General features: G+C 36.9%; 1 protein-coding gene across 2 annotated transcripts in view; it reads right to left on the bottom strand.

Annotated features, from left to right (window-relative positions):
• NELL1 (neural EGFL like 1) overlaps positions 1–22,273 on the bottom strand; it is a 1,007,676-nt gene that overhangs the window by 37,351 nt on the left and 948,052 nt on the right. The window contains exon 16 of one of the 2 annotated variants that reach the window (XM_056131033.1): positions 6,736–6,876. The exons of the other annotated variant lie outside the window; for it this stretch is intronic. Within the exon in view, the coding sequence (XP_055987008.1) occupies positions 6,736–6,876 (141 nt within the window). The remainder of the gene's footprint in view (positions 1–6,735; positions 6,877–22,273) is intronic. 2 annotated transcript variants of the gene reach the window in all.

Raw genomic sequence — 22,273 nt, forward strand, 5'->3', positions numbered from 1 at the left:
GTGTGAGAGAGAGTGAGAGTGAGAGAGAGAGGGGGGAGAGAGACAGAGAAAGAAGAGAGACAGAACAGAGAAAGAATGAAATGACTAGAGAAGTATAGGAGAAAATGGTCAGGTAGAGTCTCCTGCAAATAGCTACATTTGAGCTGAGAATTAAATAAACAAGAGGAAATCAATGAAAAAAGATGATGTTGAGTGCTTTAATCATAGAAGACAACAAAAGCAAAGATTCTGAAACTGGGTAGGCTCACTCACATTTAAGGTAGAAAAAGATCAAAAGAACTGCAAATATCATGTCACTAGAGCTTCAAAGCCCCTGTGGATATATCATAAATTTATTTTATTCTCGCTGGAAGCCATGAAAAGATTATAACAAGAAAATAATAGGATATGATTTATTTATCTCTTTTATCAAGGAATATTCTGAGCAGAGTACCCAGAACTATCAAAAATAAAATAAATACACAAACAAAAAACCCCAAACTATTAATATGGTCATATTCTGTACTTATTAAGAATAATTTACAAAACTATTTCTAAAGGTGTGGAAATGAAAGGAGTTCAGATAAACAAGTATCCAAATTTAAAATACCTTCATTGAAAAGTTTCTTCTCTGTCAAGAGTTTCAGTTTTCTGGATGTTGTTGAGCAGACCAGGGGGCAGTTCACAGAGGGAAAAAGGTACCTCCTTGGGAAGTTCATGAGACCCCTACAATGCATGACACTCAACATGGGAGAGAAAACAACTGGCGAAGTGACTGAAACATTTGTTTATCCAATGGGATATATAAGGGAGTGAAAGGTACTATTGATAATCATATCAGAATAGAAGGCATAAACCGAGACTGTCCCTGGTATTGGGGATGCAGAACCACCCTTCACCTGGGACTAAGGTGCAATTCAGATCAAACCAATGCTATGTCTGTGAGTAAGGTGTTGCCCTTCCTGAGAGTACCCTTTGATTTTATCAGGTGCGTGAAATAGTTGTGAAACAAGCAGGTAGACAACAGGGCCCCTAGCAGTGAGTTCTTGGGAAGTAATAAAACTAGATGGGATTTAAAGAAGTTACTCTGTTACTAGTCGAAAATCAGCCTAAAGAATTAAGACCAGACCCACTTTGTATACAAATTAACTAAGGCCTGAAAAGACTCACTGATGCTAGCACCAGTGCATAGAAGGTTGGACCAACTCACAAGAGAAGCTCCAGCAGAAATAAAAAGCTGTGGTAAGTGAGATAAGAATATATATATATATATATACATATATACATATATACATATATATATATATATATATATATATATATATATATATATAAAACAACAAAAGTTCCAGGCTCCTTTTGTTAACAATGCCATAGCTGTGGGCTCTTAGTTATACAGAAATCCCCATTTAGTGCCAGTTTGGGCAAAATTCCCTAAGATCAACTTCCGCAACTTCCGCAAAGGCTTCCCTTTGGGAGAAGTGGCCCATATTTCAAATCTGAGATGAGTATTCTCAGCCGCCCCTTCTGGAAAAGTCCATGTTCTCTCTATAAGAATCCCCCTTTCTGTCTTTCTACTGCACATGATCTCTAAATAAAGCTATTTTATTTCACAATGCATCTCTTCCTAAAATTCTTTTCTGTGATGTAAGTTAATGAACCTAGAAAGCCTGGGCAGAATATAAGACTGACTTTCTGGTTTAAAACAATTCCTGTCTTCAGTCTCAGTTCCATGGTTCCCTGAGAAATTGGGTAGCAGTGATCATTTTCCGGTGGAGGGGTCATTTCCCACAGTGGACAGAACAAATGGGACACAGATATGATATGACATCTACCTAGTGGAGCTGGTAAGACAATAAGGTTTTTGCCATATGGATATTCATTACAGACTCTCAGTTCAAATTTTCCTGGGCTCAATATACCTTCTGTTGATTGAGGAAGATATTGAGCGAAGGGATAGACACCATTCACAATTGTATTTCTTTGCTTTTGGTTTGTTTTTGCACCATACCCAGCAGTGCTCAGGTCTGTATTCTGGCTCTGTGCCCTCAAGGATTATTCCTGACAGGCTTACGGGATCATATGGGGTATATGGAATGGAACCCAGGTCAGGTGAGTGCAAAGCAAGTGCCCTACCCACTACACTATCTCTGTTGCTGCAACCATTGTATTTTCTCACTCACTGAATACTAGCAACCAAAAGGGGTCATTGGAGAGACAGAAGAATAAAGTTCCTTTGTGTTCATAGTCTAGCAAGAGAACAAATAAATTGTATAGTTATAACAAGTGAGGCTATAGAAACCGAGACCATGGGGAGAAGTTCTAGAGTTTGCAAAGAAAAGAAATCAACTTCAAAGAATTTTATGTTGAGAAGATATCAAAGAATACTTCATGGGGACATGGTGAAAATGAGCTAAAATTAGGAAAATGAACAAAAATTCATAATAACTATGATCACGGAAAAGGAGGGACATCTTTGACACAGAGGCTGATTTCAGCCAGAGGGATATCACGTACAAAGGAACAAAAGAATAAAATCATGGCAGACACAGGTGGTTAAGAAACAGGTGGGTCCCCTGGGTGATCTTTAAGGTCTCTCGTGCTAAAAATGAAGAGTATCTCCATTTAATGAGATCAAGTACAGCATTTAAAATAAAATTATTTAAGTCCTCCAATTAAATAGTATATGTACATGTTACGTGCAATCCCATCAATGGCCAAGACCCAGAGACTATAAAACCCTGCTTCTGGAAGAGAATAGTGCAGAGTCTCCTGCCTCTGCGCCTGGCTGTCCTCACCGGGGCCCCTTGGAGGAGGGTGGGTTGAGTTTCCCTCCCCACCCTGAGCAGAGCCCCGGCATCTGAAGACCTCTGGTTCCAGCCACAGCCATGCTTAAAACACTCTCCACATGTTCCGACAAGCCTTATGCCTGAAGGAATCAGCAGTGGAACCCAGGTGTGGGGACCCGGGGTGTAGATCTCCAAGCCTGCTCTGATTGGGACTAGGGTCTCCTTCACCCTAGTCTCTGATTGGGACTAGGGTCTCCTTCACCTATGGAAGATCCCCCACCTTCCACTATGTAGGCATTGCACCCACCAACTGCCCCTGGCACCGTGTAATCCCATCAACGGCCAAGACCCAGAGACTATAAAATCCTGCTCCCCGAGAACCTGGCAGGCTACCAAAAGTATCCTGCCCACACCACAGAGTCTGGCAAACTCCCCGTGGCGTCTTCAATATGCCAAAAACCAGTAACAATTGTGGGTCTCATTCTCCTGATCCTGAAAGCACCTCGAATGTGGCACATTTTAAAATCTCAGAGGTAGGATGAAGGAGACATTACTGGGGCCTGCCCGAAGCAATCGATGAACAACAGGAAGACAGTGATACATGTTGTGATATATTGCTTTTCCCTTTTCTCGACAACAGCATTTGTTCTTTTCCTATTTACACAGCATCTGCTTACACTGAGCTACATACATTGAAGCTTCCGGTCTATGTCAAGACAAAGAATAGGCCTCTTCCTGTTCGTCCCCAACACTGTGCCAGTCTTCTTCCCCTCCCACGTCACTGAACCCACCAGTATTCGAACCTGGGACTTGGCTTTCTCTGTGCACACCCCCCAGGTGTCCTTTAGGACCCTGGGATGCCCAGCATCCCTGAGCCTCTTCCTGTTCATCCCCAAGGCTGTACTGGTCTTCTTTCCCTTCCAGCTGGTAGCCCCCCCACACACCAGGTACCTGTGGGGGCATGGCCTCTTCAGGAGTGGGTGTGGCCTAATTTGGGGCCATTTAGGGTAACATCTCAGTCCCCATACCCCAACACCAACATTAATAACGCAAATCCCCACCATGTGGGGAGGAAGATGAAAAGAGTCCAGAAGCCTCATTAGATGCTACTTACCTAAACGACCTCTCTGAGAAAGAATTCAGATATGAAGTAATGAAGATGTTCAATGAACTCAATGAAACAGTGATACAGATATCCAGTAACATGATTGAAACTATCAAGAAATTACAGGAAGAAATGAGAGCAGAAATTGGAAAGCCACACACAGAAATGTCACAAATAAAAGATTCCATAGATGAAATAAAAAACTCAGTCTGTGCCCTCAACAGTAGAATGACCGAAGCTGAAGATAGAATCAGTGAGCTGGAAGATCAGTTGCACCAAGCCAACAGGCAACAACAAACAATGGCGAGAGACCTCAAAATAGCTCTAGAGCGAATCAGAGTCCTAGGAGAGGATTCCAAGAGGAAAAACATTAGAATTATTGGAGTAACAGAAGACCAGGGAAACAATCCCAATGATAAAGTCACAGTTAAACAAATCATTGCTGAAAATTTCCCAGAGCTGGACAATGCACCCATTCAGATTCAAGGAGCCCAAAGGGTGCCAGCTAAAAGAGACCCTAACAAAAACACTCCAAGACATATCATAGTTAGAATGATCGATGCTGCCGATAGAGTTACAATACTGCAAGCAGCAAGGTCAAAGAAGAAAATCACATATAAAGGAGCACCCCTTAGATTCACAGCAGACCTATCAGAGGAAATCCTTCAAGCCTGAAGGCAATGGTGGTATATAGTGAAAAAACACACTGAAATGAATGCTTCACCAAGAATACTCTACCACTGTGCTATTAGGAGACACAGAGTGGCAAAATGGATTCAGAGACAGAACCCAACATTCTGCTGTCTACAAAAAAACTCATCTCAACAGTCAGAGCAAACACAGATTCAAAATTAAAGGATGGAAAACAATCCTGCAAGCAAACAGCTCCCTCAAAAAAGCCGGGGTGGCTATACTAGTATCTGACAACATAAATTTCAGGTTGAAAAAGATTAGAAGGGACAGCGAGGGTCATTTTCTATTCATAAAGGGATATGTACAACAGTAAGAAATCATACTCTTAAATGTATACATACCTTATGAGGGAACAGCCAAATATTTAAAACATTTGCTAACATTTTAAGGCGGACATTACTAGCAACACAATAGTAGCCGGAGACTTCAACATCACCTTATCACCTCTGGATAGGTCAACAAGAACAAAACTCAGCAAGTCACAGAATAAAAACCTCTTGCTAAAATTTCAAATCCTTGACAGTAAATGGGAGTTTTCAGGTAGGGAGATGAATGTGCATGAACAATTTAGATGATGCAAACACTGAATGGACATTTAATTAAATATATAGCGATTTAATTCTCATAATTCATACATGTTGAGCTGGACAGGAATGTCTCGCACCCCCATTTCTATGGTTTTTAGATGAGACAACCGAGGTACCAATTAGAAAAGGTCTTGCCTAAGGTAATCTACTTAGAATCTGGCTCAAGGGTCACACCTTCAATGATAATGTGACCTTCCTCCCAATTAACCATTCTTCTGGTGCTGGGCTCTATGCTTTTTGTTCTCTAGCTCCTACTGCTATAGGGAAGCCTCAGGGAAGAATTTGGTGAAAAGGACACCTACTGGGGGTCTAGAGCAATAGCACAGCTAATAGGGCATTTGCCTTGCACAGCTGACCCAGGTTCGATATCCAGCATCCCATTTGGACTACCAATCACTGCCAGGAGTAATTCCTGAGTGCAAGAGCCAAGAGCATCCCCTGTGCATTGCCAGGTGTGACCGTCCACCCCCCCCCCAAAAAAAGGCAAAAAAAGACACTAACTGAACCTTTAAAGTAAAATTTAAAATAGATGGGTCTGAGGGATAGTACAGTAGGTGAGTTGGTAAGGTTCTCCTCTTGCATATGCCCAGCCTGGGTTCATCCCTGCCACCCATTATGGTCCCCAAAGCCACACCACAAAGTAATCCCTGAGCACAGAAATAAGAGTAAACCCTGATCACCATCAGGTCTGGGCACAAAACCCCAAACAGTGCTCAACCAAACAGTGCTCAAAATTTAAAATACAATAAAAAGACAGGGAGTGAGCAGAGATAACAACTTTTCAAAATCAATTTTCCACTTCTTTAGTTCAGCATGGTCAGAAGACTCCCCTTCTCCATATACCCAAACCTGCATTAAGAATTCAGCTGGGTCCACGTCTGATTAAACCCACTGGCCTAGAATTGTATTGAAATAATGTTATATTTAATAAGTTGCTGGAATTTTGAGAAAGTAGCAAGGTCTTAATCATAAACTTCATTAGTTCATTTGTGCTGTTCAGCATTTACAGGACCATCAGCAGAGTAAGGATTAAAGGTGAGGTTATAGTGATGACGGTGGTAATAACAACAATAATAAGGCCAATGCAAGTACATCCTGTTCTGTATTTGAGTAAGAGTTTACGATCTTTGAATATATGGCATTTCACTGAATCCTACTGATAATGTCTATTATCCAGTTTATATTGATTCATAGATGAAGGTGGAAAAATTTCAATGACTTTCATATTACAACTGATTTTTAAATTCAATTTTCTAGTTGTAGTAAAATTTTGTTCTCTCATAATTGCCTCTCAAACTGTTAAAAAAAATATTCCAGCAAGTCATCATGATTTACCTTAGAATGGACTAAATGGCAAACCTAGGCTCTGTTCTTTTGCCCCAATCTCTGTATGAAAATATTAAAAACCATGCACTGCATAATACCTGACCTAATCCCCAAATTACAGAGAGAAATGCAAAAAATTATGATTTCCCCTGGTGAGTGATTATATTGAACTGTGACACCTGAAAAGAAGATCAAAGCAGGCTGCCCCTCTTGCAGATGTCCAAATGGATGGAGGGCATGGCTGAAAGCTGCTTACCAACACAGGACTCCCCGGTCAGTGAATAGGTCCCATCGTCATGGAAACCGCTTCTGCACTCACAGTGGTACCACCCTGGCAGGTTAACGCAGCGGGAATGGTTGTGGCACTCAATGATTCCCTCTGTACATTCATCAATATCTGCCTCAGAGAAAAACACAAGCCCACCAGGACATTAATTTCTTTTAACACTTACCTTTCAGTAAACACCTAAGACATGTTTGTGTCAACAAGTCAATTAAAACTGGTTAGCCACCTAAAATAAAAGTTATTAGAAGAAATAGCTCTTAGATTTTCCTTGTTCAAAAGCTCTAAAAGCTTTATTTCAGAATGCTTGAAATCTGCCATCAAATATACTGAACAATGAATGAAAACTGATGGTTGGTGTCATGAAGACATTCCTAAATGCAAATACTGGGGTGACTTCTAAATTGAAAACGGTTGACACCATTTGGGTATTTATTAGGTGCATGTAACTTTTCTACCATTCAACCCGTTTCCAATAGATACTTTTAAATAACACCAAATAATACTTGGGATATCTCTGAACAAGTTAACACTTTGGAAACTTTGGGTAAAATTGTTACTTATTTTAACACTGCAGTTTTAGAGATTCATTCTATTTTCCTATAAAACTTCAGAGAAGAAAAAACTTTGGAGAGGATTCATTCATTCATTCTATTCATTATATGCCCTGTAAAACTTGAGAGAAGAAAATACAATGTTTCTTAAAGTTATTTGGCTAGAAAATATTTTTTCTCTTGTCATTTCTATAATAGCTTGTGAAGCTAGTATTCTGGGGAAAACAGGGTGAGGACTACTGTTTTAATAGTTCTGATTAACTATCATTAACTGGTTAACTTTAGAATTACCAGAAGACATATCTAGTGATAGTCAATCAGAGAACCTCATTCTTAAGTGATTCCTAATGAAAAAAAAAACTGCTTCTGCTTGTCTAGGATTTGGCTTGTTCAACAACTTGAATAAGGATAGACTCGAGTTCAGAAAGTTCATTCTGAGGTAAAGGAGGTTGACACTATTCCAGAAAGGATGTAATCAATTGCATGTCAGGATTAATTTGTTTTTAGAAAAATTGCACAGAATTATTTCTTGGAATACCATCATTGTTGGCAAGGAATGATTTAGTTCTTATACATATCTGAACTATATCAAATTTATAGGTTTAGAAGTCCAAATCATACTGGGATATAAACACCTAATGGATAAAATGTTAACTCTGATGTTTGTTCAACACAAACTAGGTAGCACTGCTCAGGTGCAATCAGGATCAATGATTCTAATATCTTGATTAGTTCTGAATGGCATGCAAGATGGTGAATGTCATTTGAAACATGACACCATCTCCTGGCAGTCCAAAGAAGAAAGAAAATAAGCTCATCAGGAAATGAGCTTACTAGTTTTGCTTTTTAAAAATATTTTTTAGGGACTGGAGTGATAATACAGCAGGTAGGGCATCTTTTGCCTAGAACTCAGCCGACCCGGGTTCAATGAATTCCCAGCACCCCATATAGTACCCCAAACACTACCAGGAGTAATTTATGAGTGCAGAGCAGGAGTGACCCCTGTGCATCAACATGTATGACCCCAAAAGCTAAATATATACATATATTTTTTTTTCTTTCAGTTTCCATCTTCATTTCTTTTTCTCCATGGTTTATATCATTCAGAGCCATCCAGTGCTATGAAATACCATATTCTCTGGCATCAATAGCATTTAAGGTCAAGTTGGTGTGACTTTATAGGAAGCCCTAGAAAATAAATTTTCAACATGAAGATGGGCATTACAAAAAGTGTTAGTGGTATCAGGTTCTGTCGGGCATTTCTTGGATGGGCAAATCTTAAAATGTTGAAATAGAAAAAAGTTATTTTCATAGAGAGGGATTAATGAAAAGTAAGCAATGTTTCATAGAGAAGGCCTGCGTGTGGTGAATTCAGTATTTTTGAATACAGTCACCAATAGACACAATCACAACAAGGAAACTGATTTTCAGATACCTTCCCTATGCTAGCCTGAAAGATAATTCCCAGTAATGAAGCAGAAACAAACTGCTTCAGACATTTATTTCCAGGGTTCCCTCAAAGGAGGTGGTGATTTCCACACACTTTGTCTTCTGAGCACTGACAATATTTGGTTAACAATTATTTTGCCCAAATTACTGTTAAAGAAAAGCAGGGACATAAAAGCTAAAGCTTCTCAAATAATCAGGATAAAAACATAGGTCCTAATTTACATCTGTTGCCCCTTTCTCTAAAAATGCATTTATTCGAGGAATAAATTAGCTGAATATTTTAAAAATAACCTTCTAACCCTCAATTAAACAGAAAATGTCCAGAAATATATGGAATGGTAAATGATGTGCATATATATGTAATATATATCTGTATCACTGGAGCATTGTCCTCCTATTGTTCATCGATTTGCTTGAGCGGGCCAAGTAATGTCTCCATTGTGAGATCTGTTGTTACTGTGTTTGGCATATTGAATATATAACGGGTAGCTTGCCAGGATTTGCCGTGTGGGTGAAATACACTCGGTAGCTTGCCGGGCTCTCCGAGAGGTATGGAGGAATCAAACCCGGGTTGGCCATGTGCAAGGCCTCTGTGCTATCGCTCCAGTCCATGCAATATATATCAATAGATATTATATATATTTATATATGCACATATATATCATTCATATACACATATAAAATTCAGAGATCTATATTATGGTAAAGACCACTGAAAGCTTTCAACATTTGACAGGACAGATATTAGCTATGTAGCAAAGGAGATTTGAGGGGAATGAAAACAGTCACACTACCATACAAGTATGACTTCCCTAGAGACACTAAGGAATTCATGCTTTGCATAGAAAATGGGAAAAGGATTGGTCATAAGCCTTGTTCGAAGAGCTGGGCTTCCCATAGTATACTCCAGAGATATACTAGGAGTATCCAGGATTCCACTCCACAGTAGTTCTAATAATTAATTTGTGCTATTCTATTCACTGGACAAAGTCTGTAATTGAACCATGGCATTTCATATCCTATGCAGCCAGATGCACTTCAGAGATGCTCATGTGTTCCTAAAACTGGAGATTTTTTTTCAACATAACACTAATGATAGCAGGAAAAGCAACCACCACAGATGCTCATACCAAAAACACTTGAAGGCATTTTTGAGTGTCACTTTGGGAACTTTAAAAATTACAAATAGGCTATAGCTGCCTTTATCCTCGGAGATTTGTTTCTCCCTATCAGCACTCCCCACAGGCAAACAAATAAGACAGATGCTCTGGGAATGAGGTCTCTATGAGCTCACTATAGGATCTGATTCTCTTAAGGAATTCTGATAAATCACAGTCTGATCTGCTGTAAAATACCAATGTGCCAGCCATCCCAAAGGAAACTGGCATACAAACAAAAAAATTTTTTTCCTACACCATGTCCTAGGATCTTTTCACCCGCTTAAATTCCAGTTTAATCTAGCACAGGTCTGAGCATGTGGTAAAGGAAATAAGGTACTCAGGGGAATTCTTCAGAGTGAAACCTATAATTGGCATTTCTGCATCTCTAGTGCAGAGCATTTGCCACATAAATATCCACATTATAACACACATTATAGATAACAGGAGGTGAAATCGGGTAGAGACCAAGTTCAAACTTGCATTTGTTAATATTCTTTCATTTCATCTTCTCACTCTATCATATATATCAACCAAGAGAGGAACATTTATGAAAAGGGAGTGCATTCATTAAACACATATTTGTTGGACTGAAAATATGTGTAAAGGATGACTTTGGGGTTATGGTACATACAAATGCAAGAGGATATGTTTCATAAGTTCAATATCAAGGGGAGGAGGTAGACACACTCAACTTCCCAAACCATTATCATCTTTTCCAACTCCTCCATTCAGTTCCTCCCTCCTCTACTGACTTAGATTACATGTATATAAATCTATTTAAGCACAAATCTCACTTCATCTTTATTACTTCCCGTCGAGTTGATCACTCAAATGAAAATTTCTCAAGAATAGATACAATGTTTTTGGAATAAATTCTAGTGATGGCATTAAGCAATACAGAATTATAATAAGTTTGTAGGAATGAATTAATGAATGAAAAAATGGAAATTCATTAAAAGGAACAATGAAAACATGTATACTAAAAGTATATTTAAAAAGGAACATAAAATGATGTTAAAATAACTTTTAAGTCAGAAAATCTGGTAGGAATTGGAGATACTTTTAAGACCTGGGAATAATATACTACTATACTATCTCTCTGGTACTAAAAGTAGTTTGGTTTAATGCTTTTGTTTCTATGACTAATCTATAGAGCTTTATCATGTAATAGGCAACCAAAAGACACACAAATAAACAGCCTTTACTGAAGAATCTTGCCTTTACATTAGAGTTTTTATTTACATGAGAAACATGTGCCTGCTCCAGATTTTTATTTTGGATGTGTATAAGCAACACATTGAATCCTATTTTGAACTACAAAGTAATGTGCAAAAGTGAATCACTGGGTTCTTGAAAACCTAAATCTCCTGAGTTGGATAAATCTCCTCCTTCATCTGATCTCCTTGTCAGATTTGTTATTTGAAAATGAACAAAACAATAAAGGTTTTTTTCTAAGCTTATTTCCAAAGAGATTCTGTGTATTTCACATTCTTTGGCTACATTTTCAGTGAAGCAGTGGCTTGAGTTACAATTGGATTACATGTTTTGCTAAAGATTTGAAGAAGGAGAAGGTTGAATCTTGAGAAAAAGTTTTGATTCTTTCATGCAGTGAAGGTTTATTGAGCACAGAGGTATGAAACATTGTCTTAAAACCTCTGATGCAGAGATGAAAAGATTAGCCTCCTGTCCTCCAGACACTCAGAGTTTTATCAGGCAAACTGGAATGTAAAATGGCAACACGAACTTGGGAGACACACATGCCTTCAAGCTCCTCCTGCTCACTAAGACTCTAAGACATGTTTTACCATTCTTTAATTTGAGGAAAATAAATTCAAACATCATAGAATTATTGGACAAACAAAGACCTTGAACCAAGATATATTGTGTCTCCTGATAGTATAATAATTTTGGATCATATATCACTGCTTACAAAAAAAGATAAAATGATGCTAACATTACTTTTTAAAAAAAATTTTATTAGTGAAACACCATGAGGTACAGTTGTAGACTTACAAATTGTTGTGCTTGGGTTTTAATACAATCATTGTATAATACAATGATCGAGTAACCATCCCTCCACCAGTGCCCATTTTCCACTACAACTAATCCCAGTATCCCGCCCACCCCCCCATCCCCCATCCTGCCCTGCCTCTGTGGCAGGGCACTCCCTTTTGTTCTCTCTCTCCTTTTGGGTGCTGTGGTTTGCAAAAGAGGAATTGAGTGGCAATCATGTTCAGTCTGTAGTCTACTTAAATTTGGGAGGAATTGGAGATAATTTTAACACCTGGAAATAATATACACATATTATTATTAAACTATAGATTTAAATAAACTGTGGATTTCTCTCTGTGCCTCTTCCCCCCCCCCCACCTTCTTTCCTGTCTCAGCTGCAAATGTGGTTATTACAGATTAACTGTGATGCTGAGGGCCTCACATCTGGCTGTGATTCTTACTGAGAGCCACAACTTGAATTGTGGTGCTGCAAATGTGCTGCCTGGTAGTTGGCACTCATTTAGTTGTAGTGCCTGTGGGCACTATTATAATTGTTCTCACTGGGCATTGCACTCTTAGCTGCAGGGCTCATAAATCTTTAGTGGTCTTTGCTAGGGATCACACATACTTTAGTTGTGGTGTGTGCACACATCTGGCTATGTACACTCTGGTGTGACATGGGAAATCCCAGACAGCTGAGTCAGAGACTACACTTCGTGCATGTGGAGCATGAGGGGATAAAACTCATGACTTCACACCTGCAAGTTATGTACTTTTGTATTGTGAAATCATCCTTGGATTCTGAAATAGAAATATTTTCCTCCAAAAGTGTGTCACACAAATTTAAGGAAGTGGAACCCATTACATAAAGTATGTCTAATAAACACAACTTGATTACTATGTAATATTTCTGAATGATAGGATTTTACTGAACCTATCACCCATCAGAATGATTTAGGGAATCAAAAAAAAAAAAACCACCTCTAAAATTGAGAGTCTCTGTGATGGAAATAGGATAGCTTTTCCTCTATTACTATTCTTGGACTAACCAGGATATGACTTGAGGATAGCTCCTTTGCAAATGAAAGAGGCTAAGTGACTTGACTTGAGTTTTAGAGCAAATGTAAAGTAAAATGTAAAGCAATTTTCACCAAAAACTTTTATATGAACTTCCAAGCCTTTTGATCCTGCTTCTGGATTCTTACATACAAAAGCTTTCCCAGTCACATTCCAAGAAGTGGCATAAATTTTGTCCAGAGGTTTCCTGCAGGATTATGAACAGAATCCTTTCTTTTTCACAGGCTCTTTATATGGGCATGAAATTCATTTATATATTATTGTTTCTTAAAGATAGATAGGGCCAGGCTTACTAAATCTTTGTATGGGTTTCTTTACAAATAAATAGGAAAGACTGTAAGACTGAAGACTGTAAGACTGCTAAGTCTAGAACTCTCAAATGTGTACACACACACACACACACACACACACACACACACACACACACCTAAAATCAAAAGCCCCAGAAAAACAAAAACCAAGAAAACAAGAAATCCTAAAACCCAAAAATAAAACAAGGAAGAAAATATCACCATTAATCATTGATCATGTAGACAGTTAAAGCAGTAGGATTTTTGTTCTAAAAATTAATTCACATAAACTATGTATTTTTTAAAAAATGCATATAGCTTCTTTTGTGTATTTTGTTCCTGGTCTGAGTTTAATTAGTTCATTCGACTTAAATTTGTGTATAATTTAAAAAAGTGACTGATTCTACTTTGTACATGTGGCTTTCAGTTTTCTGAGAACAAAGTGTTAAAGAGATCTTTCTTTCCCTATTGTATGATCATGGTTCCTTTCTTTGTAATACCAGAAACCACAAATTATATGGAATGAAACATAGATAGTAAATTATTTGATAATGGCCAAACTAGTGTCTGTAAACTCCTCTCTAATATTAAAGGGGACAAAATGAAATAAAGCACTATAGAAAAATAAAGAGTTTCTAAGTGGCATAAGAAACATTCATCAAGACAAATGGTAAACTTACTAAATAAATGTTAGAAAATCATATAAATACAAAGCTATTTATACACAGATAGCTCATAAAAATCAACAACAAATAACAAACAACTCAATTAAAATTTGTCCAAAGAACCGATTAGTTACTTCTCCAAAAATAAAACTTTTCAATGGGTATATAAAAAGATGTTCAATGTTTGTTACTAGAAAATTCAAACAAAATTCACATTTAACATACTACCTTATATTAGTGAGTATATCTATTATAAAAACAAAAGAAACATAAGTGACAGAAGGCATGTAGGAAAAACGTACCCTCAAACATGGTTGGTACAATTGTAAATATATTCAGTTATTATGGAGAGCAATATAGAGAAATCTACAAAAATTTAAGAATAGAAATGCCATTAAGGTTAGCAATTACATTATAAGCCTTATCTGAGGAATATGAAAACACTAATTCAAAGAGATATATGCTATGCACCCCTGCATTCGTTATAGCATTATTTCAGTATCTAAGGGAATATATTAAATTACTACTAGTGGATACAATGGATACACACACACATGTATATCTTTATCTTTTGCTATATATGTATATGTTTGTTTTTATACACATATCTAAATACTAGTTTGCAATAAAGCTATTTACAACATTGATACATCTTGAGGCTTTGTGAAATAAATCTGGCTGCTTACAACAATGATAGAGGGAAGTGGTCATTCTGACTGAGAACTAGGTGCTGAAAGGAGATAAAGTGAATTGAGGATATCCTCTCCGTAACATTCTTACAAACCACAGTGACTAAAAGAAAAACAGTTCCTGTCATTGAAGGCAGTCAGGGAGGTGAGAGGGAAACTGGGAACAGTGGTGGAGGGAAGTGGACACTGATGAAAGGCTTGGTGTTTCAACACTGCATGCCTAAAACTTAATCATGAATAACCGTGATGTTATTAGAATTCACCATAATTCAATAAATTAAAAAAAAGAAGTAAATCTGAAAAGTAACAAACAAACACCATCTGATTTCACTCATATGTGGAAGATAAAGATAAGATACAAAAAAAATAAAGCAAAATGAAACACAAACCAATACTTATACAATATAACCAAAGAAGTTGGTTACCAGATGGGAAGTGAGAATGTAAGTGTCAAAAGTGGGTTCAAGAGATTAATTTCATAGAGAATGGTGAAAAGTATATATTCAGTGCTGACACACTGTAATAGATGTAGATTCGAAACTGTAGTGATAAACACTTGAAACCTATATAAAGCTATAAATTAATTTTACCTCAAAAAAATGCCCCAATGTGAAAATGAGACACATGTTAACAGTCACAAATACTTGAGTTCAAATGCTGACTATGATTACTGTCTAGCTATATGGCTTTGGTAGAGGTATTGCTTCTTGTTTATTTTTATATGGGCCAATAGTATAGTGACAATTTGGGGATCAAATTTAGGACCACACACCTACTAGACCTTTGCCCTACCTAGCCATTGAGCTATTTCCCTATTTTTTTCTTATTTCTCCTTTTTGTTGGCTTATAAATGAAGTTATATTATCCATCCCATAAAGTTATTTTAAGGATTGTATGAGATCATTGCAAAGCAACTCTACCAAAGCAAAGCAGAATTTCATCAGACCCACAATAATTAAGGTCCTCTAGTTTTTGGTAACCCTGTGATGCTTGAGAGCTGTCAATTCATATCAATAGAGTTTGAGCTTCCAGTATTAAATTCCTTACATATAAAATAAAAGGACTTCATTTTAACCCACCTATCATGGACACCTCAGAAGGGACCTGAAGTTTGGGTTTATGCCTTCATCTGGTAAGAGCAGCTGAGTGATTGCTAAATGGCTTAAGTGACCTCTTGTTATCTTAACTTCTTCATTAGCAAAAATGGTAATTAAAAATACCACATTTTGTCTGCCTCACAAAACAAAGCACAATAAGTTATGAACACGTTCAAGAGAGTCAATTAATTGCTATACAAATTATATGGTGACATTATTATTACTGTTTGTTCTTTTTAAGTCCTGATTAGTAACTAGCTTTGGTCCATTAAACTGAAAGGTAACCAATAGCAATGGTGTCAGTGGTATTGATGATACAGCTCTGTTTCTTGCAAATTCCTTATTTTACTTGGCACAAGGACTGGACTTAGTTTCTCATCCAAAATAAACTAGGCCAAATGATGACAATGTAAAGAATGGTTTTCAACATAGTGGAAAGGCAGCAATGTAAGTGAATACGAGACATAAAACAGATGTAGTTCTACAATATCTCTACTTAGCTGCCTTGACAAAGGTTCGGGCTTTGAGCCTTTAGAATTTACAGGGTCAAGTACTGGAGAGGGGAGAGTAATACACATAATTCCGAGAGCCTACAGGGAATTGCATCAAAGCGTTTAGAATATAACTGATCAGAAAATGAGTGTGATGAAACTATTCAAACCTGAAGGAATTAGAGAGTAGTAGTTAGGATTAGGGTACTGACAAAAGGAAAGGAGAAAAGGATATTTCCTCACACTAGGCTTGAAAAATCTCACAATTCATGGTGTAATACTAGACAAAGTACAAAATGGGTCTTATTCCAAGATATGAACAAAGTAGCCCTATTTTACACACTACTCTGGTGTAAAACTAAAACCTTAAAAACGAAACAAAGAAGAAATGTTAGAATTTTATTTAATTGTGTCCCAGAAAAAGAGCTGGGATATATATTTATATATATTTATATAAATATATTATATATTTATATATTATAAATATATATATTTATTTATTTATATATACATTCAAAATTAAAAATACTCAGCATTGAGCAAGGTTAAATTCACATTGATTCAAGTCCAATCAAGGATTATTAAGATGAATGAAAACAGAAAAACATTGCACGAAATATAAGGGGAAAAATGCTAACATATTGTTAAAATTGGAAAAAATTCAGTTAACATAATTGTATGTATATATCTGTTAACTGAAATAGGAAAAAGTTCATATATTATATACCTAGAGACTGATTGAATAATTTAATGTATTTAAATTATTATAATCAATAAAACTACAATATATAAGAAATATACTGTATCAGAACATTAGATGTTAAAAGATAGCACAGCGGTAGGGCATTTGCTTGTGCGCAGCCAGCCTGGTTGAGCCAGGTTTGATTCCTCCACCCCTCTCGGAGAGCCTGGCAAGCTACCAAGAGTATCTCGCCCAAGTGGCAAAGCCTGGCAAGCTATCCATGACGTATTCAATATGCCAAACACAGCAACAACAAGTCTCAAAATGGAGAAGTTACTGGGACGGCTTGAGGCAAAGTATATTCAAAATAAAATATCAAAAAGTCATAAAAAGTAAAAGAGACTCAATGCAACAGAAAAAAATCTGACATAATATATGTGCAATTAGAATCCCCCAAAAGGAAATAGAAACACAGATAAATAAAAACTTCAAGAAATATTACCCCAAAATATTCCAAAAACGTGAAGCAAGCAGACCTGCACACTTACAAAATTCAAAAGTAAAAGTAAAGATACTAAGAAAATATGAAGAAAAGAAGCATAATGAAAACTTTCCTAAACAGTTACTGAAAAAAATTTTAGAAGCAGTCAGAGAAACAAATTACATGGAGATAAACAAATATAAGAATACCAGAAGATGTCTTTTGAGAAACAAGCAAGGGAAAAGGCATTAAAGTGTTTTCCAATATTGAAAGGGGAAGAGCTGTCAAGTCATAATTCAAATTTTTTAAAAAAATATGCACTTAAAAGACACGATACAAATTTTTTCAGAAGCTGACATTATCGCTACATCACTGTCACTGTCCTCCCGTTGTTCCTCGATTTGCTCGAGCGGGCCCAGTAACATCTCCACTGTGACAATTGTTATGGTATTTGGCATACCAAGTACATCACGGATAGCTTGCCAGCGAGGCATTGCCATGCGGGCGAGATACTCTCCGTAGCTTGCCGGGCTCTCCGAGAGGGGCGGAGGAATCGAACCCAGCTTGGCCAGGCTGGCTGCGTGCAAGGCAAATGCCCTACCACTGTGCTATCACTCCAGCCCATCAGTACATATTCTATTCTATATAAAAATGTTAAAATTCTGGCCAGAAAGACATCTCAAAGGGATGGTCACATACTTCGCGTGTGGGAGGCTGAAGTTCTATTTCTGCCCCGTCCTGTTCATTCATGCAGCACCAGGAGAAGTCCCTGAGTACAAGATCAGAAGTAGCCTTCAAAGATTGGTAGGTATACTAATATAAATAAAATAAAATGTTGACATTCTCCAGACAGAAGAAAAATGGTAGGAGAGGAAATTGTGGATATACACAAAAGAATAAAGAATACTGAAAATGATGTCTATAGTATAAACATAGAAAATTGCTTTCTTATTCATTTATTATCATAATTTTAAATAATTAACATTTCATTATTCTTATTTCTCTTGTGGGCCAGAGCGGTAGCATAGCAGGTTGGGTGTTTGCCTTGTTCGTGGCTGACCTGGGTTTGATTCCTCCGCCCCTCTTGGAGACCATGGCAAGCTACGGAGAGCATTCTGTCCACGGCAAAAGCATGGCAAACTACCCTTGATATATTTCATACGCCAAAAACAGTAACAAGTCTCACAATGGAGACGTTACTGGTGCCCGCTTGAGCAAATCGATGAACAACAGGAGGACACTACTACAGTGCTACTATTTCTATTGTATTATTGTAAATTATATCTCTTGGTAATGTCTGATTATACAAAATATTTTGTTTTAAAGCATGTGTTTAATAAAATATGTGACAACAGAATTATAAAGCTGAGCAGGGTAGAAAAGAAATTATACTGCTCTAATCCTTTTCTGCTGTTTACTTACCACTTTTATTGAGATAACAGAATTAAAAAATACTTCCAATGATAGATTTTGGAAAATTTTTCCAACACTACCCCCACCACAAGGGAGCCTCCTTCTCTCCATTCATGTCCAAAGACCCCTCCCACCCACTGATTTTCTATAGTATATGAGTTTTATATTATTACTTAAAGGTAGACAGTGAGAATTAAAAGTATTAAACACAAAAAATCCAGTAAATATGTCTATATATTTATTATATATATATATATAAAGAATGCAAAGAAAATGAAATAACCAGCATCACTCCACAAAAATATTCTAAATGTTTTAATGTCTTATTCAGGTGATTTTGGACAATATGACTCTATGTTTTAGAAATACAATTTCACACTTCTTTAATTTTCTTAATTAAGAAGGAAGAAAAAATTTTAAAGAGACGTGTCACATGGGGAAAAAGCGATATGACAGACGTAAACCAAACAACAGCAATAATCTTATTACATGTCATGGTTAACATTATATGCACAGAGCTTATACATTCGAAATTCTATATGTACTAGACATCCCTTTTTTTTCACAGCAGTGCTCAGTGATTACTCTTGGCTCTATGCCTACAGGGATAACTCCCGGTAGGTTTTGAGGGGGGTACACAGAGTGCCGATGACCAAATCTGCAAGTCAAGCACCTCATCCAGTACACTCTCTCTCTGGTTCCTAAATAAATTTTTGAAATGAAGTTAAATTGAATATAGTTTCAGATACAATTTAAAAAGGAATCACAGCAGGATGATACATATCACAATCTAATAATACTGAACTACTTCTCAAAGATGGAGGGGGAGGCATTTCTTATAGCAGAGGGTAGATCATTCGTTGGAATAAACAATGAATTTGGACAATAATAAATAGAAAAATTATATGTTTCTCAACTTTTTAAAATGAACAGAGTTCAAATATATACTTTAACACTACTTTAGGATCATTCATGTATGTAGATGTAACAAATTACAGCAATTGCACATAGAACAAGGTGGATGATAAATGGCACTGTACTGGTGTATTACGATATTAATCCTAAGTAACCTGTGAAAAATTGAAGTATGCTAATCTAGTCCAATAGCAATTCAAATTAAAGTGAAAAAGATGCATATCACAATCTTTAAAGCAACCACTAAAAATAAAAAAAAAGGAGGAAAAGCAAAGGGCCAATAGAATTAAAGCATTCAACTAACCCCAAAGAGGAAACAATAAAAGGAACAGAGGTACTAAAAAACAGAGATAAGTAGAAAGAAACTACAAAATGATGGATCCAAACCCCACCATACTTACATTTATGTTTAATATATATGTACTAAAAACTCCACAAAAGGCAAGAAAGATAATGCCATATATAAAAGTCAAGAAAAAAATTACATATTGACTTCAAGGAGTGCATAATAAAACACAAAAACACATTTAAAAATGGAAGTGTGGGAAAAACATGTCATGCAGTCTGAGTGATAAAGTTGAAACAACTATATTTTTAAGCTTCACTGAGGTATATTTTACAAATAAAAATTATTTGAAGTACAAAGCATGATGGTTTGATATCTGCAGATATTTTAAAAAGATGGAGTAGTTTATATGAGGCTTCAAGATAAGGAAAATTAAAGAGAAAGGAGGCATGTCATGAAGGAGTCAGTTCACCAAGGAGATACACTATTAGTACTGAAATTTCTTAACACAGTTTCAAAAGACATGAAAAAATGTTAAATTAACTCCAGGGGGAAAATATCCAAACCCTAGCCCCAAAGATTTTTAACATCCCTATTTTATAATTATCACAAAGAAAAAAATCAGTAAGTATATAGAAGATTGAGAGTATCATACCCAAACACTACAGTATTTTTGTTTTTTGCAAGTGCAAATGGGGTTGCCTTTTGAAGCAGAATGACGGAAGAACTGACATTGTCACTCTATTTAGTAATCTGGATGTGGACTTTAGTGACTACAAATACTACAAATACCACAGGAGAGAACCTAGACTTCTGCTCTCAGTGAGTTGCTGAACCAGTCTTAAAAACACATATCATCTGACTAGTTAAAGAAACTTTGGTACATTTACACAATGGAGTACTATGTAGCGGTTAGAAAAGATGAAGTTATGAAATTTACATACAAGTGGTACTACATGGAAAGTATCATGTTAAACGAAATGAGTCAGAAAGAGCGGGATAGACACAGAAAGATTGCATTCATCTGGGGAACATAAAGCAACAAAATGGGAGACTAACACCCAGGAATGGCTGAGATTAGTACCAGGAATTTTGCTCCATGACTTGAAGGCCAGCCACACGTGCTAGGTGAAAAGGAAGCTCAGATAGAGAAGAGACCGCCAAATAAAGGGTGTTGTGAGGACCCTCCCAGGGTGGGAGAAGCATGCTAAAAGTAGTCTATAGACCAAACATGATTGCCACTCAATGCCTCTCTTGTGAAACACAGTACCCCAAAGAAGAGAGAGAGAACAAGGAGGAATGCCCTGCCACAGAGGCAGGGTGGGACGGGGGGTATGGGGGGTGGGAGGGATGCTGGGACCCGTGGTGGTGGAGGATGGGCACTGGTGGAAGGATGGGTACTTGATCATTGTATAACTGAAACCCAAGCACAAAAATTTATAAGTCTATAACTACCTCATGGTGTTCACTAATAAAAAAAATAAAATAAAATAAAATTCAAAAAAACCCCCCACATATCATCTTCTTGTCTGCCCTGAGTATAATGATGAACTTTATTAAGTCACAGATATTTAAAATTCTTGTTACTTGTAGCCAAAATCAATACTGACCTAAAGGACATTCAAACCCTACATTATAGAACCCCATAAAATCCCTAACTTAGGGGTGAAATGCAAAAAAAGGAGAAAATAATTTCCACAAATCAATATATTTAGTGTTTGGTATGGTCATATTCAAACTTGTTCTTTCTAAACTCCAGGTGACCATCCTATATTTCATTAGGTGACAATCTGGCTGTGACATCTGTCACCCCATTGGTGATCAGGGCTGATTCAGCTGATCTGGCTGGCTAGGTTGGTGTCCCCTTCCTCTCTCTCAATGCCACATGAGTCTTTTCTGAAGCTGCCTGCTCATACTCTAATAGAGATGGACTGTTCCTTCTTCCTTTGAGAATATAGGAGAATGTGCATATTCCTGTCAGAATGGCCAAACCCTACTTGGATGACACTGTTATTCATACATAAAGTATATTTTCTATGATGATGAGAAATCTTAGTTATTTTTCTTTAGTTTTCCATCAATCTAATCACAAATATATCTATGGTTTTAACAATCCTTGGTTAAGTCAGAACAATATTTTATTTTACCCGCTTAAAAGGAAAGACAGGTTGTTTTTTTTTTAATGTAATCTCTTGCAAGATGTTAAATTTATTCCTTGAAGGACAAGACCACTGTTTTTTTACGTTGAGTACTCCAGTAGTCTGCATTAT

Source organism: Sorex fumeus, unplaced genomic scaffold (assembly GCF_029834395.1).
Source record: "Sorex fumeus unplaced genomic scaffold, SorFum_2.1 ptg000007l, whole genome shotgun sequence".
Taxonomy (NCBI): domain Eukaryota; kingdom Metazoa; phylum Chordata; class Mammalia; order Eulipotyphla; family Soricidae; genus Sorex; species Sorex fumeus.